At 46.4% G+C, this 19,791-nt stretch overlaps 1 protein-coding gene across 5 annotated transcripts in view; it reads left to right on the forward strand.

The window, feature by feature from the left end:
* LOC138566730 (sodium/calcium exchanger 2-like) overlaps positions 1 to 19,791 on the forward strand; it is a 1,535,489-nt gene that overhangs the window by 996,915 nt on the left and 518,783 nt on the right. Inside the window, exon 1 of one of the 5 annotated variants that reach the window (XM_069644349.1) lies at positions 871 to 890. The exons of the other annotated variants lie outside the window; for them this stretch is intronic. Within the exon in view, the coding sequence (XP_069500450.1) occupies positions 886 to 890 (5 nt within the window). The 5' untranslated portion in view covers positions 871 to 885. Of the gene's footprint in view, positions 1 to 870; positions 891 to 19,791 lie in introns of those variants that run through there. 5 annotated transcript variants of the gene reach the window in all.

Raw genomic sequence — 19,791 nt, forward strand, 5'->3', positions numbered from 1 at the left:
CAAGAAAGTTGAACTCTAAAAGATAATCTCCTAGATAAGAGTAAATAAACTCTATAATTCCCGAGTTAAGGAAATATTAACAATTCTAAACCTAAATGGATATTTTTTATTTATTTATTTACCCACCTGCCAAAATTACCCGTCTTCAAACAGCCCCCCCACCCTTTGCTTTCGACCTGCCCCCCAGAGAATAAACACTAAAAACCAAAAACCTGCACTCACATGGGGCCAAAAAACGAAATTTTCACACTGCCCCCTAGAGGCTCGCCGGCCACACTGCACTAGTAAAGAAATGCAGCTGTCCCTTTAAGGAAACTGCAATGCCCCTTCTGCCACACGCCGGTTACCAAAAGGAAATTAATTAAATTCCACTATATTATTATTTTCATTTATTTATTTATTATTATTATTTTTTTTTTTTTTTAATTACCCCCAACCACCGTGCCCTTGCCCTGTAAAAAAAACCCTGCCCTCTCTCCTAGACTTCCCCAGGCGCCAGAATACCCCAAAAATAGAAACCCAATATCACTCTAGGCCAATCCAACGGCCGCAACACATGCGCACTGACAGGAACTGATAACTGCCGCGGTCCCTTTAAGGATCACACTGCCCCCTCTGACCTTCTCCCGCTACCGCGCCGGAACCAAGAAGCCCACAGCAACTCCCCACGGGCCCTATGCAGAGGCTGAAATAGCTCCCTCACCCACCGGCACAACGAGGACCCGGGACAGGGAAATGCGGGCTGTGGATACAAATGAACGCGATCCTCTCCTGACAAAAACCCACGTTCCCGAACGTTTTCCCAACCCAGGCGGATACAACACTTCTAATCTGACACGAAAGGCCCCACACCCACGACCACGGCCCCTACCTAAGGAAGGATGTATGCGGTAAGAGGGGGTACCTTATCTACGGTACCCCCGGCTATGAGGAAAATGCTTCTTTTAAAAAAAACTTTTCATAAAACTGTGCTATATAATTATACCTATGCCTAACCTCCCCAATTGAAAACACTCTAACCCCACCTCACCTACACTACCTCCAGCAAAGAAGGCCCAGCTACAGGGAAGGCTCGGGAGCAGGCGACAGGACTGATACAATCATCAAGTCCAACTGTCGCCTGCCTCCCGAACCTTCCCTGCACCCTCAAATACCCTCGGGAGGCGCTCTGCCCCCCACGGCCACTCGCTGGCCGTGTGCAGCACCAAAAACCTCCCCGGGGGGAAACGCTTCGCGTTCCCCCTGGGGCCCCCCTTTTGTGGTGTGACCAATGGCCAGCCGAGACAGGCGCAGAATGCTTTTTGTGCGCCGCTCGGATTGTACGCCTGCGAATCAGGTGGAACCGTGCTCTGTTGCGCGTGTTTGCGGCAGGCAACAGTAAATTGCTTTTGGAGAGCAGAGTGTGTATTCCGGCCTGAGAATGGATGAGTGGGGGAGGAGAGCAGGAGCCGAGAGGTGGAGAGACCGCATCACCCCATTAGAAATGTAATTTGCGCATTATCATGCATAAACACATTACTCCCCAGGAGAAAAAAGCAGACTGACAGATCTCCTAATGATGCGAGTGGCTTTTATCCCTCCTCCTCCTCCTGTCGGACTGGAAAGAAGGCCGCTGCTGCCTTTAATTAAGGCTCTGGTACATTACAGATGCTCGTAGAGGGGGCCGTGCACGGGAGAGGAGCCACGTGGCTGCACAGTTTCACATCGCAGGGCAGAGAGGCCGGGGTTGCAGGCAGACACAAGTTAAAGGTCTCAGGTACAACACGCAAGTGTACAAGTGAGCTACAGGCATGGCAAAATCCGAAGCTTAGAGAGACACAGGAAGGCTAATATTGAGTCACGTGTCCCCCTGACGTAAATAAGGCACGCTGAGTCATATACATACATACAAAATTCTAGGGAAGATTGGTACTTGACCCGGGAGGCTAGCTTAGCAGCAACGTTTTAGCCTTGGGATCAAGAGGACACAAAGCAACACAGGTTCGATCCCCGGGTCGCGCTTAGAAACCTCTGGGCATTTAAGCGCGTTATAAATGCGCAACTAAGACAAAATAAAAATACAAAAAAATCCTGTAACAGCGTCTCGATGCCCGTAGGCTGTGTGAGCGCTTTAAAAATGCAAATAAATGAAATTATCTGTGGGCCAACGTTGTGAAGGTTCTGCCACATTTCTACAGCCCCACCTGTTTGCATATGTTCACATACTACATGCACCCTTTAAAAAGAAACGGGGAGAATATGGAGGACAGGGCAGGAAAAGTCTTACCTCATTGTGAGGCTGCACTGACATGATCGAGCAAAGTATAAACAGCATGTGGGATGGTACAGGTGTCCCCTGCCATGAGTGGGGGGCTGAGGGTGGAGACCAGGTAAGAGCAACGGCCCCTGTCCTGTCTCCTGGTGCTGGTGCGAGCATTGGAGCGGCCCAGGAATGCAGCCACCATACAACATGGTGGGAGAGGAAGAGGGAAACAGGGAAGAATGATTCCTGCATAAAAGCAGCCAGCTCCACAGAAGGGGAAAGAGAAAATGCTAGACCACCAGTGGAGTAACTTTGTTGAAAATGTTGGGGGGGACATGACATCTGAAGAAAAGCTGCCCCAGCCAAATGAACGGGGACAAAATGGTGTGCCATGAAAGTTGGTGTCCCCCCCTAAATTTACCCCCATGTAGACCACGTGGTTAAAATGAGGAGAGTGACCTTAGGCTGTGGGGAGGAAAGGGGTGAACATTGGGCAGTTATATTTGGCATATACATGGTAGAAATGAACGCGTGGCGGTAAGAAATAGTCTGATGTGCGCAGGTGGAGAAGTTAGGTGGCAAGTGACCCTTGGGTAGCAGACTGCAATCTGAAAGTGTGTACCCCATATACAATACAACATGGAACTTGAAATAGGAAACGGAGAAATTGATTTCCTGTCTAACATTTGATGTTGTCGGTGAAAGTTCACCTAATTTAGGCAACTGATCTGATCACATCCTTGTAATCACACCAAATATGGCGGGGTGTGCATTTTTTCATGAACATTTGAAACACGGTGATCTTGCATTCGATTTTCCATACACCCAAAACCGCATGTTTTTTTTGTGCCCATGTTATGCTGCTAATCTTTTATACTGTGTCCAGTCACCATGGCAATGGTCTGAGAGTGGCCAGGGTTGTCTGGAAGCCTGCATATTGTGCTCCTGTCTAGACTCTCCAAACCGAAGACTGAAGAGGAAAGGGAAACTGACGGGGTGAAGCGCTGGGGCAAAGCGGGCCTAGGCCTCAGACAGGAGGTGGGACAGGTTAAAGGAAGGAGGATTGTGTTTGTGCTATCTTGGGCGCTTGCTGATCCAGACGAAGAAGATTACAGAGCTGTATTGCACAAATGATGACAGTAATTGCTAAGGTTGCAGAAGGGAAAGGGGCTATTTATGTCAGAGCAGCTTCAGAGAGAGAAAGAGCTGTTTCTAAAAGCAGAGTGTGGCTGTGGGATGAACTTAAGATGTGTTCAATGAGGCTCGTGAAGTGTCCACTTTGATTTTCAATTTATTTGGCACACCATTACCTTGAACCTGTGCACACCGCAAACATTTTGAAAATCCGACGAGCTGAAATCGAGACATTCATAGCTACATATTCATTACATGTAGAGTAAGTCCGGAGTGACACCAATACGTGTTTCCCGGATGAAGTCTGTCCACGCAAGCAGACATTCTCACCAGCAGTGACCCATGCTGTGCAAACATATGCAACCAAAACACACAATAAATACTGTAGAGCAGAATAGACATAAGGAACACGAGTGGAATTCATGTTTTGACACATACTACACACAGAATACCAGGAACCACATCACATACGTGCATAATGTCTATTTGCTAAATGGTGGATACAGGTGAGCCCAATTGGACCAAAACACATTCACCATCGACAAACACGGAGACAACTATGTGCCGAAAGAACAGACGCATGTATTTGTTTTATTTTATACTTGATTTAATTGAAAAACAAATTACAATTTTCACAAGTTTGCGGAGCCAAAGGGAATAGACTTCCTCCCGTGTCCCCAATGAGAGCTGTTATTAATCAGTCGTCTGACTCACCAGTTTGCTTCCTAAGCATCACCATCTTGGACGTTCGATGGTGTTCTCTTTCCTTTCTTACACACTCCGCTCTCAATGCTTAGTTGTTCTGGATAATCCTAGTTCTTCAAAGAAACTGACGACCGCTATAATAACCCAGGTGTTTTTTTCTCTGCTCATAAGTCTGTTCCACCATTCTTCTTCGTCATAGTTTCTAAAGTTTTAAAAGAGGTGGCCTAAATGTCTGTCACGTGTATTACACCCTGATAAAAAGCCAAATACACCCTGAAAATAAGCAAAAAGCACAAACAATACAACACACGCATATACAGCACACCGGCAATACAGGTATGCAACCCTGACAGCATGCAATAATACTCACATGGCTGATGGGCAGAATGAACGTTAACACAGATGTCAAGCTTAGAGTATTCAATGTGCATGTAACATGCATCTGCACAAGCAACAGGCAATACAGACATTTCAGAATTAACAGATACGGAATTAACAGATGTGTGCATGGCAGCAACCGGCAATGTGCAGTATTTACATACCTAACTCTTAGGTTTACACACAAAATGCAATAAACACAGTCATTTCAAGTTCTTGATGAATTCAGTATTTAACTAATATGATACGATATGATATATGACATGATTTGGTGTTTGTATCGCGCCTCTACAAAAGTGTTTCTAGGTGCCACAAAACAAGGGAGGGGAACAGAGGAATGACAAGAGAAACGATCTTACTTGGCCTTGTGACATCCAGATCATGCAAGCGCAAAGTCCATTACACTGCAAGGTAAACTTTCACTCAACCTTAACTCGCACTACAGTAAAACTTCACTGAGTTTAAATATTAGGTAGCTTACAACAAGGCTATACTTAATGGGAGTCATGTGAAATAATGGCGTCGTTGGGAGTTAAGGTTCAGCTAAGGATGCATTTGTTTTGAGGAAACAAGCATGGAAACGAAAACAGGGCCTGATTCATGGAATTATTTATGTGGAAAATAGGGTACTTGCACGCTATTCTGCGCGCAAATCCCGGTTTGTTGATTCATGGAATCGAATGTGCTGTACTTTTTATGGACTTGCATGGAGTTCACGCAGGCTCGGCATGTTTCTGCGAGCCCACAAGGGCCTTGTGCAAGACTCCACACAGAGCGTTGGTGTGGCTTGCTCAGAGGGCTGGGAAGGGGGCAGAACACCTAAAATGGGGAAGAACTTGCTCAAAAATCGCTGTTCCCGAGGGACGGCCTGGAGGCAGTCCCTTGCACGCCCACAATTGCACGAGACGTATTCATGAATTCGATCACGCAACCTCTCGGCCTGGGAAATGGCCATGCAAGTCCTTAATACTATCCACCACCCGAAGACAAGCTCAAGTACACTTGCGCGTAGGATTCGCAGCCCGGAGGTGGGGTTGCATGTTGGATTTTGGGGTGCTTTTACTCAACTGGGATTTCGATCTAACTTAGTGGTGCGTGTATGCAGTTTAGCAGGGTGCAGGAACGGTTTACGGGGGTTTACATGCAGATTTTCAGAGTAATTACTGAGTTACGATTTTTTTATGTGCATGCTGTCAGGGTGCCAGATACAGTTACGGGTGACCATGCAAAGGGATCCTGAGATGCAAACCTGCTTGCGGGGGACCCCACACACTGTTTGAAGGGTGCGTGTATTCACGCCCGGAGGAACACGCAAAGGTTGTTGTTCTGGCTGTTTTTGCTTTGCGTGTGGGCGTGTCGGGGGTGTTCCAGCCGTGACTTGCGATTACAGTTTCTTTGCAGAGTAAATTCCATGAATATGCGGGGTGCACATTTTTCATTCAGCACGCAGGCTCGTGCAGTGTGCTTCTCAGTGCACGGCCCCTGCAGGATTTCTCTGCACATTCCATTAATCGGGCCCAAGTTCTCTCACACACTCTCACAAACACTCTCAAACACACACACACTCTCACACTCTTATCCTTAAAGGCAAGGCATTCTTACACTTGTTGAACACAAGCAGTCCACCATGGCTTCAGTTTGTTTTTTACAATTAACAAAATGTTTGCAAACAGGTAAAATAAATCCTTAAAGTATTTGTTCACAACATGTACACACTGACTTTCAGTTGAATTTACTTCTATAAAAGCATCTTTCGTTGTCTTCGGGCACAATGACACTTTATAGAACAGCAGAGCCCAATGCCAGGTCTCACACTCTGTCATACAAAAGGTTAAGGCGTTCAAATCGCACAGCACTTCCTTTTAAACCATATTTAATTGACAGGTACACAAAAGGCCTGATTGTGGGTTTGGCGGTATTACCACAGTTAATACCGCCAAGCTCATTTACCATTGCCGCATGCACTAAATACAGACTACCCAGAAAGGTCGCCATAATTCCAAGTTATGCAGGCCTTTCTGTTGTTTCTCATTTCGCCGTCCCGCAGGACTGCAAGGGGTCTGGTATTTACCGTATGTGGAAATACTTTTGTGTGGAAGTAATTTACCTCCACACAAAAACTAGTGTTATAAAAGAGTTAAGGTAATGAAACTCGTAGTTTGGTGGCACGATAAATCATCAAGTAGTGGCAATTAGTTCATGCTTTACCACTACCGTAAAACTAGTATTCATGCCCAAAGTCGTTGCACAAATAATGCAAATTATGTAACTACACAAAGAATAAGGGCCCGATTCATGGAATGTTTTGCACGGTTCAGAGTGACTTTGCAGTACCAAATGCACTTTGCACTGACTTTGCACTGCAAAAATACCCTTTGCACAGTTCCATGAATCAGGGTTTGTGTCGGCAGTGCAAGGTCACTTTTCAGAAGTGCAAAGCTACTTTGAACCGTGCAACACATTCCATGAATCGGGCCCTAAATGTGTGGAAACCTCTACACAGAGGTTTCCGTTTTCTGTACATTGCAGCTGAGCGTGTGACAACAAAGAGAACTGTCTAGTATTAGCCCAAGTGCTGTCATTCAGACCATATTCCCCTTTACCTAATGGTTAGTTGTATACCCTTTTGTACTTATTGAGCACACATCTAGCTTTCAGAAGCAGCAGAGTGGCAATGGGTTACTTGGAATACAGTTAAGGGGGCACAGCTACAGTAGGGCAGTGCACTTACAATTCAGCAACAGGAGCAGTAAGTAGTGCTGAGTGTGGGTGTCTGCTTCTGGGTGGGATTGGGGCCCACCGTGCATGGGTCTTGAGCTTTTTGCATGAGGGTGAGTGCAAGTCTAATGCTCATGGGTGTGAGGTTCCACAGCCTGGGGGCATAGCACTAGAACGACTGTTTTCTGTTTTTTTCTTTTTGCCCATTTTGCAGCTCTCATTTTCACACAGACTGTATACTCCTCTAGGCTTAAATGAAAAGAAGACTGCCAACACCATTCTTAGCAGGGCCACTGTCGCCGTGTAACAGACACAGGCCGGCTCTCCAATGTTCTGCCCTGCATCAGGTGATGTGCAAAGACAGTGCTGTGCATGGGCCATGCACAGTCTAAACCTATGATGCCTGCTGCTTTGCAGAGTGTTTGACACATGCTTCTGCTGCTTCATTGCACTAGTGCTGCTATTACTCAAATCAATGGCTCCCAATTTCTCGATGCAAACGTCTGGAAAACTGAGTTGGCACGCCTGGAACTTGAGGAGGTGACCTGCTCTGTGACCACAGGTGCTTAACCCCAGGAGCTATATGGCATGCAGATCAACATGAGCCGTGTAGATGTGGCAGGCAGGTCACAAGCCATTTGTGAACAAGGGTGTGCCCTGGAAATAATGTTCAAAGCGGCCCCCAGTTGACACATTTTCACCAAGTCCAACCCTTTTCCTATAAGACCATTTAGAAATGAAATACTTGGCCACATGAAAGAGCCCCAGGGTGCAGAGGCCTGCTGGGAAATCTCCCGAGTTCCCCAGTCCACCCCAGGGTAACGGTAAGAAGGAGGTGCTGCAGAAAGTGCCAAAGTGGTCGCTTCCATTATGCTTGCGAAGCATTAGCAATCGTGGGGTGACAGCTGGGCAATCAGGGTGCTTGAAACGCAGGCCACAACTACTGGCATCAGCTCATATTGCACCCTGCTGGCCAGGGGCGCATCCCCCAGGTGCATTGCCTCTTCCCCTCGCTCCCCCTCATCTCCCCCTCCGCCTCTCCCTGCCTTAAGTATGCTCCTGTGATACTGCATACCAGAGCCCAGCTCCTGGTGCATCCTCACCTGCCACATCACATCTATGCTGCGGTGGCCATGGAAATGGAAAAGGGGCTCCACTCAGTTCCTCCTTTCATTTCCATGGTGGATATTACTTTTCTAGAAACACCTAGAGGGAAATAGGGTATAACTATAGGTTTAAAGGGAGCAAACCTGACATATCTTATTAGAAAACAAATAACAAAGAGGCTCCCGTACCTAATAGAGGTTTGGACACTCAATTCACTGGCTGGCTAGGATTTGTCACACTAGAACTCAGTTTACGACAATGACACATAGAAGTTCATGGAAAATACAACCTGACTTCATTGCTAAATATGTTTAAATCAAATTTTAATATAAAGCATACAAAGTTAAAAAACATGTACATAAAATCTAATAAGTAAAAAACTAACAAAGTGACCAGTGCTTCCAAAAAAGTGCTGTGTGCTAGTCACCAATTTGCTAATAAAGTGCAAAATACACAATTGAACTGTATCTCACTTTTGGATATTACCTTTCAACATTGCATCAATGGTTGCAGGCTCACAGCAGCCGGTCCGCTTTTTCTCTCTTGTTCTTGGCACCTAAGGGGTGCCCCTGGGGTATGAATCGCAATAATACCTCATTCCAAGGCTCGAATGCAGGGAAACCTACATTTTGACTGGAGAGAGTGTGCTAACCCTTCAAATGTTGGGAGAGGCATTAACTTCAGAGACGGTGGGGGATGGGCAAGCTTATTTGTGTGAAGGCATCTATCTTCCTTACACATTCTAATGAGACTATTCTAGTGCTGCATCAATGTTACAAGCAGTTAACTCTCCCCTTTAAGCCTGGAAGCACCCACTTAAGGACTGCTGTGAGAATGAGTGGCCTCCTGTCCCCTCTGTACCCTTCCAATCACTCCCCTGGCATGCAAGTACTAAACCCACATCACGATTTCAATTGCCTAAAAAATTATGCATTCAAATGCAGGTGCTAACGATGAAATGCTTTACCTTAGTAATTGCCAGGCCTTTGTAAACAGTGAAGCCCAGGCACCATTTAACATCTATACACTGTTTTGTCCTGCCACGGCTCTGTAGGTCAACCAGGTCGAGTCAACTTAGCCCAAAATTTGGGGAGGAGGGCCTGAAGCCGTGTCAGCTCAATGGTGTTGCACCACTGTTTCAAGGGCTGTACCACGTGGCAACTGCCTGGGCTCCCTCGTTGAAGGCCAATGCCGCTCTGGGGCCCATTAACTCGAGCTCCAGCTGTTACCACCCAGTACAGCTCTTGAAACTGCGTATTATTGCCTAATTACCACCCACGACGAGTTCAACAACCAATCGTATTGTTTGGAATGCGGGGTGAATTTAAAGATATAGGCCTGCATTCCAAGCAAGCTGTATGGTGTTCTAGGTCCCCCCAGCTCCCTGTGTACCCTGCTTTTCCTGCAACTCTCACTAAGGCTTAACACAAAAAAAATGATACCTCTCCCACTCTCCGCCTGCATCCATGTCACTAATATTTCTCTGGTACCACCATGGAAAAGGAAAAGGGGTTCTTCCTTACTTTGCTCCGGCCAATTAACATAGACAGTGGGCTATTATCACCAAGTACAGCCCACCACCAGTGCTTTGAATGGGCCGGTCCTTCCCGGCCCTCAGTACCTGCACTTCTTATTTCTTAGCATTTGTGTACCTGCACTTCTCAACGCCTGAGAGTACCAGTACTGAACTATTTTGCGAGATGAAAATTAAAGCTTTTCATTTCACTTTAGCGCAACTTAAAGGACGACGCTTCTGCAGCCTTTGCTGGGGAAAGCAGCTTCTCCCCCTTCCTCCTGTCTCCACCACCCGCAGTGACCATAATGTCTCCTTCAGGGCCCACCCTGCACAACAAAAGGAGAGACAAATATGCCGCTACTGTGCTCTCAGCACACTAGGTGCGAAACACTGCTTCGCTATGTGGACTTCACCTGTTACCCTTGGTGTCCTTTGATGGAGCAGGAATTGATTTGTAAAGCCCGGGAAATTGAATTCCTTATTATGCAATGAAAAGGAGCAATAATACAACTCCCCTTCTAATGCTTCGTTTACAGCTATATCTCATAGTTTGATAAGCAAAAAAGAAAGTCTCATTTAACATAGATATTCAAACTGTGTCAACACAATGCATAACAACAAACTGCACATTTGTGTGAAAGGATCTCAGACACACTGCTTTACCAAGGTGTGTGCTCCTTGGCACATTATTTAATCTCACTGGGCATAGCCTGAACAGGATGAGCCTAAAAGGGACCAGTGCCCAAGGTGCTGTGCCAAAACGGCCAGCACCACACCGGACTGTCCGTAGTGTGGTGAGTACCCGCACTTCTTTTTTTCCCCAATTAAAGCACTGCCCACCGCACAGGCATTATTTCCTAATTCAACCCTATAGATCATAGGTTTTCATTGTGTTGCTGCTGAGGATATAACACATAAAAATGAAGCTCCCAGTGTTGTCGCGCAAGGAGCCAGCAAATTGATTTCTGAGCTGCAGCGATGTGGTCGCGTCTTCTGAATTGGCAGAAGCTGTCGGATCCGGGTTTCTCTTGAGATTTTGTGGCCCCTTTTTGAGACGGGCCCATGTTGAGGATGTTGCGGCAGGCCGGCTGGAGCAACAGCAATGATGCTGTTAGGAATAATACCTGATGAGCAACATGCAGTGTTGCGAATCCATCCTCTCGGCACCAGGGATTGACCCGTGGAGTGAGGGTGCAGCTGGATGGGAACAGGATGCGTTGAGGGCATGTGCCCACAAGGACCCAGGAAACGGGGCTGCTTAGAAATAATTGCAGCAATACAGTCCCCGTTTGGGTCCAATTCTGGGACAGGTACGTTTCCATCAACCTGAAGTCAATATGAAGTAAATGTGGTGAAAGCACTCTGTGGTGCCTGGCAGTGAGATCTGGGAGTTATGTGCTGCCCCCTAGGATAAGAGGTGAAGTTGTGCGAGGAGCTTGGCAGAGAGGCACATGTAATTATATCAAAGTGTTCTGGGGATTAGGCAGGATCCTTGGGGGACCCCTCGTGAGATCATTTTGTGTGTGTGATAGGACAGAAAGAATTCTACTTATATTCCGAGTCAGCCGATATATATTAACCTTACTGTTGCCCACACACATGTCAGGAAATAACAGGACTTCAGGCTGGCCCTCTTCCACAGCTGCCGCTGTCAGATACAGGGAGGTGGTCGCTTATGTCAACCACTGTCTACAGAGGATAGATCAGGGGCAACATGTTCGCCTTGGAAGCAATACGACAAGGAGCACCACAGGTTCGACCCCCGGGTCCGCGCTTAGAAACCTCTGGGTATTAAGTGCGTTATAAATAACCTATCATATCATATCACCGAGGCCTCTTCCCCAATCATCAATTGGGCCTGAGGATGTGGCCCTTTGCATAGCCCTGGATTTGTTCCGTAGCCTCGTATTCCAGGCTCTTAGTGGGACATGCAAGATTGGACGTGTGCAGGTGTTTGCATCTCTGTTAGTTATGGGACCACCTCATGGACAGATTTTCTGGGGACGGTATAATGCCCTGCCCATCTCTGTGCCAGTGTGTGCTGTAATCATTTGCGATCCGTTGGAGTAAGACCTGAGTCCTAAAGGGCTCTACTTGCTGGGTGACTGTATATAGGCTACATATTCCTGCTGCTTTGCATATGGGGTGGAATGTAGACGTAAACGTAGACCCTGGAGCTTCATTGAGCAGACTTACTCCATAGTCTATTCCAGTTTGGTGCCAAGGATGGGTGTGTTATTCCCCTCCATGCACATTATTACCTAACAGAGTGCATTCCAATGGGAGGATAGCTCAGGGGCAACACTCTCGCCTTGGATGCAAGACGGCACGAAGCAACAAAGCTTCGATCCCTGGGCCTGCCCTTACCTCTGGGTATTAAGCGCGTTATACAATATGACGTTCATATTGTGGGTACATGTTTTGTGCACAGAGTGCAAGACCAAGTCCACAGTAGTTAAGAATTTAGGGGTTCAGCTCTCTGCTTCCCTCTCCATGCTACCTCAAGGAAGCACAGTTTGTCAAGGGATTTATTTCGAACTTTGCGTAAAGTCCTTCCTTTCTTCCCTTTGGGGCTTTGCCCTATGGTGGTCTCCTCGTTAGTTGCTGGCTCACTTGACATCTGTCACTCATTTTACTTAGCCCAGCCAGGTTATCTTCTGCGTCGTCAGCAGCTCCTGAGGAATTCAACAGTTCGGCTAGCCACTCGGGCCTCTCGCTATACTTCTGCCTCTGGCATGCTTCAATCCCTTCACTGGCTCCCTGTGGCAAGTCAGATCAAATGTAAGGCACTGTGTTTTGTGCACCGTGCCTTCTACAAAACTGGCAAGCTCGGACTGGCCTATAGGGCAGTAGGCCTGTGGCCAAACCAAAAATGAAAAATGCTGGTGTGGGCCTGTTTTTCTGGGTGAAAGTGGCCCACTTTTTGGGCCAATGTGGGCCAGATTGATGAGTTACTTCCCTATGCAGCTAATAGTTTTGATCAGTGTTGCTGAATAAATATTATTTTAAATGAACGATTTGCATCACGTTTTATCAAAAACTTCCCTCTGGATACTAGTCAAACAGTGTCACAGAAGGAATGAATAGGCACGTGCAATTGTGGGCTACGTTTTCCTTGGTGCCCAAGACAACTTTATGGCACAGTCCGACCCTGAAAACTGGTCCGGAATACCTACAGGAGAAATGTGTCACTATGTTCCATCATCCCCCTGAGGTCTGCTAACACGGCCTGTATTGCTGTGCCGCGCGTTAGGCGCGTCCTCATGGGGGGGTCATTCTTTCTCGGTGGTGGCAGCTCTGCTGTGGAACTCTCTTCCCCTGCCTCTCTGTCTTACGAGGACCATTTATCCTTTAGCTGTACCATTAAAACCTGGCTGTTTGTACCCTAACTTCGGCTAGGTGTGTGTTTCGCCCATTTGTGTGGTTTTTGCACTAGCGCTATGATGCCCTTTCGGGGTGAAAACTTGCTCTTTACAAGAATTCTTAACATAGCATAACATAATCATATTGTGTGCACGTTAAATGTGTGCACTTGTGTGCTCATTTAACATGAGGGTGGCTCCACAGTGCTGAAGATCGAACCAGGAGCTGTCCAGTGACTATTGTGCAGGTAGTTCCCAGGGAGGGATCCCTGCAGGGGTGCCGAGCTAGGAGCCAATCCTGCTCTTCATACACATTCAGGGAGAACTAGTACTTGCAGCAGCAGCGGCGGCCATCTTGATATGGGTTCGGCTCCACACTTCACTGCACTCCTCAAACTTGCTTCACACACAAGCTGTAGATATACCCAAAGGATATATCTTGTGGATTATTGTGCAAAGGGCAAACAACAGACAATGTGACACAGCATAGTTTTAAATAAAGGCAAAGTACATTATTTGCAGGAGCAGCAACATGCAAAGGATATGATTACTTGACTAATGGAAACATTAACAGCAGACAACTTGGCATAATGTGATCACGAATAGAGGAGTGATGATATGGGCAGGTTCCCCTTTCATACCACTATGAAGGAGCTACTATATCTTGCTGAAGATGAACTCTGCTGCAACAAAGGATGTTTCCTTGGAGGTACTTTTACCTGTGTCCCCGGTCTAAATCGTGCAGTGGTGATGTCCTCTTTGCCTGCCATCTCCGGAAATCAATCTGTAAATGAGTTACTCCTCACTGCCCCTTTCACGCATCATCATCCTTCGTCACTCGTATAATGTGTGGCCCGCTTCAATTTGATCCACACCCTAGCGGTACCCAGTCAGATATCCCTTCGCCCTCTCTGAGCTTAACCGGCTCCCTCTACACAGCTGTACCCCTGCCCGCCTCTGGGCAGAGAGTGCCCATGCTGTGCCCAATAGCATATGCTGGTAAAAGGCGTTTCCGCAGCTAAGCACCACATCAAACTCCACAACCTCCTGACGGACAGTCCGCTTGAGATGCCCAACTGAAGTGTGGATCACAGAAACCAGCTACCACGCCATCAAAGAGCCATTTCCATCTGACTTCAAAATTTCCCAGAAGCAGAAAGTCAGGTTGCAGGGCCCTCTCCTTCATCCACAAAGCATCACTACCTGACACTGCCATCAAGCGCTCGCTCCCACACAGTCCCGTCCCCGGTCAGTCACTTTGCGCATGCGCCTGGAATGTTGACGTGAGGTGTGGAATGCGAGCGAAGGTTCCCAGTCAGTCCCTTGTGGTCAGCTGGTTTAAAACCTGAGAAGCAGAAGGATCTCCTTGGTTTCTGTCCCCCTTCGGGCGAAGGTAATTCTAACACACTTTCCTTCAATACTCTGTACTACAGTGATTCTTTGAAGAGACTTACCTCCATTGTCTAATGCAATATGCTCCTAGACGGGCCCTGACAGTCCTTCTCGGCACTGCAGAAAAGGCATGGATGGTTTTGCTATTTCCCCGTTTCCCCAGCACAATTACACTTTTCAACTTCATCTTCTCCCTCCTGTGAGGAGGCAGGAAAGAGACGCGGACACAGAGGACTCATGAAACAAAAAGGAGGTTGGAACAGGCCTCTCTGTCCCTACTATACAAGGTATTTCCCTACCTAAAACAAAACTAAGGGCCTGTCTGATGTCAAGCTGTCCAAAGCACAATGTCCTTTGACCAAAGTACTATTCTGGCCCTGACATTCTAAAAATCAACTCTAAGGTGTAAAGAAAAAGGTTGTTGGCCTCAAAGTTTATCAATGCTCTAAAAAAAAAAAAGGAAAGACGTAACTCCAACACAAGAAAAGTTCCAGAAGGATAAAGTTCACAGTTTCAGAGGATGGTTCCCTTCCCCTGGATTTCTCTTCACTCTGCTTTATGCTTTTAAGGATATCAGTTCCTTGAGTTTCTTTGGATCAACAACAGAACTGGTATACAAAAAATGTGGCTGTTAGTCGTAATCTTGGTAGGATACCCGGTGTACACTCCTGCCACGTTTCTTCTCCTGTTCAGTATAATTTGAATACAGTCTTTGGCTATACCTGATGTATCCTTATCAGGACTTCCTTATGTGATGTACTTTACACACTGCCCAACTTGACCTTGCCTTGTACACTGTCTTGTCAGGACATTCTCATATGAATACACTTGCAACTTGAATCTGCCTGGTATACTCTTCTGCCAGGGCTTTTCTCATATGAATACACTGCGCACACTCACAAACTTGACAGTCGCTTATATTTATTCCTTTCTGTCGCTTTAAGAAATATTGAGTCTTTCATATGCTTCATTTACTTTTATTTGCCTTCAGTATGTTTGCCGAATTGCCCCAGTGTCCCCACGTTCCTTGGTTGGACACATCGTCTCTCTGTGATGGGCGTTGGTTCTCCCACGGCAAGCCTGCAGCGGATCTTCTGTGTCCCGCACCCTTTCTCTGGGTTTGCCATCTCTGCTCCGTGGCTTCTTTGCCCCTTGCAGCTCCTGCTCCCCTGCTCTAGGTTTCTCGGGGCTCGAGTGGCATGGAGGCTGCCTTTCAGTACCTGCGTATGCCAGGAAGCCTTTCTTCCTCTTTCGTCACCCTCCCAGCATACCATCACCTGCAGTCTGCTCTCCTCGGCCTCTTCTCTGAGTCGGTTGGTTCCACGAACCTCGCAGCAGTCCAGCGGTCCCTCGGTCGATACTGAGAGGACAATACGTATCCAACCAGAGTCTCTCCATTGTCAGCTGGTTCAGCAGTTTAAATGTCCTGGCATCAAGTATGCACTTGCAACCATTAGAGCGCAACTTGTGCTCCTGGCCTTCATCGATCGTCCAGGGACGTCACTTCACCAAAATGCCAGGGATAGGGGAAGTGACATCGCAAGATCCTTGACCTATGATGACATCACAGGAAGTGATGTAATTTGACCCCACCAGAAGTGAAATCACAGGAAGCGATAGAATACAACCTTTCACCCCTTGACAAAACAGGGAGGGGCATCACATAGCATCGTTCCTAAGTACTTTACGATAAATATGATTACGATATCACTGTAATGTGATATACATTTCATTCAAGAATGATTCAAAATATGTATCGTTAATATCAGTGTGTATAGGCCCATATTACTAAACTACTGCGAATGCAAGCAGATGTCCAAGGCAAAATGATAATGACGTGTTGTCATATAGCACTTACACTGAAGCGCTTTATATAGAACAAATAAACATACAATATCACCCAACCTGTGTTGGTACTCATTTATAGACCTCAGAAAGATGAAAGGCTGAGTTGGCCTTGCCAGCTTTTGAACCTGCAACTTGCAAATCACAAACACATCACATCAGCGAGCGCTCAACCCACTGAGCTATCTTACTAGCTGTAGCTATTTTACCGGCTATAGTAATATGAGCAATTACATGTCTGAATGTTCTCAAAGTCCAAAAGCAAATTACACTCTCTAGTGGATACGAATAAACTGGTAACTGAGATTTAACAGCAGGCCATTTGCAGGTCTGGTGCAAAGTTGGCCACATGTCAAGCCTGAGTGTATCTACCTTTCAGGCTTCAGAGGTTGGCAAAATACATACCATTGGGAGGGTTCATAACTGTGTATTAAATAATTTAGAGTAGCACAGGGAAAGCAGCACACTCACAAGGTATCCTGTACTCTGTGCACTCATTACTTCAAACATGCAAACAAACATCCTGAACAGCATGCCAGAGAGATAGGGAAGATAGACACATTCCAACAAAGTATTAATTGTGGCACAATGAAATCAAGGGCCACTTTATTTGCTATGGTCACACTTTCTACACTGTGCACAAGCTTTTAGGCACATGGATTTTGTCAAGTGACCGAGGACACCGAGATGGAATGTCTTGTGATGATTGTAACAGAGAAATGCAGGAAAAAAACATGCTAAAACTGCAAATTGCGAAAAGCAAAGTACATATAGTTTTTGTCGGCATTGTGAATTTGAGGTGTTTTACAGACCCTCCAGTTTATAGCCATTTTGCGATCCCGCAAAATGCTGCGAAAACGGCAGTTTTGTGGAAGAACGCCCGTTTTTGCAAAAAAACCTGCAAAAACTACAATAAAAAAAAATCCTCAGGGTGCCAGATTCTCAAAACTCATCAATGCACATCTCATCACTTGCGCCCAAATAAAGAGCAGCCCAATCCACAAGGGACACTTGAATGGGCACATTTTAGTAAAATATGCCCATTCAGGTGTCCCTTTTGGATTTTTTATGCACGCCCATTCAGATGGCCTTTTTCACGTCTTTCAGTAAATCAGGGGACGTTTCTGCAAATTTAAAAGCTCATCCTAAATTTCCACGCAAGATGCACTTTTAAATGTGCAGAAATTGGAGGCAACCCTACGCGCACGGGCGGTGGGGGTGCCACTGCATGACAGGGGGCCTCATTACAAGTCCAGCAGTAGCCGTGCCGGTAAAAATAGCATGCTGCCGCCGGTGACATTTTTTCTGGCGGTCCCTCTGACCAGGCGCTGTAAAAAAGAAAATCCCCATTCCCATCGAGTCCCATTGGACTCAATGGGAATGGGGAGGACGGATGCACCGGCACTGTGTGCAACATTGCCGGTTCATCCGTCAAGGTTTGCAAGCGGGTGCCGTTCTGCCCACCAGGTCAAACCTGACGGGCTGAAAGGCACCCGCTTGCAGAACTCGTAGTTTGCTGGTCCGGAAACAACAGTAGCGACAAGCTTATCGTTGTTTCCGGACCGGCAACCTTGTGATGACCCCCAAGGTCTTTCTTAACCCTGACATGCATTTTTTTTAAGGTATGAACCGCTGCTATGTCACTTGCATTTCTGTTCTTCAAACAGGATAAAAATGCATTTTTTGGGTCGCATTTTACAGTGGACGCACTGGGAGCTTGCAGAACACTGTCGGGAGAGCACTTCTATTCAAGGTACTACCCATTTTGACAGCCAAAAATCGATTAAATGGTACAATTTGACCTATTTCACCAGTACTATTCGATCGATTTTTATAAATACTGAGCATGTGGAGCAGGGTTTGCGGGGGTGTCACCCACTCCCTATGTTCAGTATTTTGGCCTTGTGGGTTGCAGGGGTGTCCCCTGCTTCCTCAAAATTGGAGGTGGTGGTCTGAAAACAAAACCAAAAATAAATTAAAAGGGAGCTTGCGGTGTCGCATCCGTCCTGCGTTAGAGGGACTGATCGGACACCACAGGTTTGGAGGGGAAGCGGCAGCGACCAAGCAGTTAAGTAGGGGAGGGGGGGTGGGGGTTGGTGGTGAAAGGTACATTTTGGGTCGTTTGGCTGGAGTGCAAATCTATTTGCGGCAAAATTGACTACAGTCAATTCACCGCAAATAATTACACTTCAGTCAAACAACCCAGAACCCTATTCAAGGCAGCTGGCCAGCGCACAATTTGCACTACAGCTCATCCCCATGGAAATGCGCAGGTCACCTTTGAGAATAAGGTGACATGCTCATTTCCAAAAATGGGTTATCTAAAAATAGCATATCCTCGGCTTTAATGTTCAATTTCTTTGAGGATCATGGTAAAAATGTACATTTTTTTAAAAATGGTCACACTATGAAAGGGAAAGGAGAGAGAGGAAGAGTGATGGGTGAGATGTGATGCAAGAAAGCAGAGGGAGAGCAGTGGGTCAGAGGAGGAAGCGGTGCACAAGAGAGCAGAGGAAGCAGTGATGCGGTGGGCCAGAAATCTGAGAGCGAGCGGAGGTGCAGAAAGTAGATGGAGCGTGTGGTCAGGGGGAGCAGTGGGCCAGAAAGCAGAGAGGAAGCGGTTGGCCGGAAAGAGGCAGTGAGCTGTAGATTGGGAAAAAGATGAGTAAAGAGTGCGATAGAATGGGAGAAAGGATGCAAGATGCAGAAGCAGCACAAAAGAATGAAGGACTGTATACTGCGAGAGGAATTATAGAGTGTAAGGTGTGAGTTGGGAGTATGATTTGGAGTTTGGCAGGGGCGGGGGAGTGCAAATTGTGACTTGACAGTGTGATAGCACGTTAGTTTGTATGACAGAGTGAGAGGTTCAGGAATGCAAGTTGTAATGGGGAGTTAGTGAGCTGTGTGAGTGTGTTGGTAAGAGAGATGTGTAGGTGTTTGGGGGATTGGAGAACATAGAAGGGGAAATGTTTCAGCATTACAAATGCACATTAAAACAAAAATGTAGCCAAAACAAAAACTGATCTGCCAAGCCAGAGACATCTGGGATTCTTCCTTTTAAATTAATACAAAAGATACATAATAATGACACCCTGGCTCTCTTTTAGTCTTGTATGCTGCCTCTTTCCTATAATGTGGCAATCTTACACCCTCCAGATAACACCAATAAATAAAGGTTTGTGCTGCAAAATTTGCCATTTCATGCCACAAAATTTGCCATTTCATGCTGCAAAATCCTGGAAGTTCTAGTTTTAGAACAGACTAAATCAGTGACTCACCCCCTGAAGTGTGCTGGAAGTAAACCTTTAATGAGTCTAGAAATTATTGCATAGAATTCCAGAGAGACTATTTGTTATTCCTAGCCTTTCTTATTTAGGGTCAATGCTCAAAGT

This window comes from Ambystoma mexicanum, chromosome 2p, assembly GCF_040938575.1.
Source record: "Ambystoma mexicanum isolate Mex_15411 chromosome 2p, UKY_AmexF1_1, whole genome shotgun sequence".
Classification (NCBI taxonomy): domain Eukaryota; kingdom Metazoa; phylum Chordata; class Amphibia; order Caudata; family Ambystomatidae; genus Ambystoma; species Ambystoma mexicanum.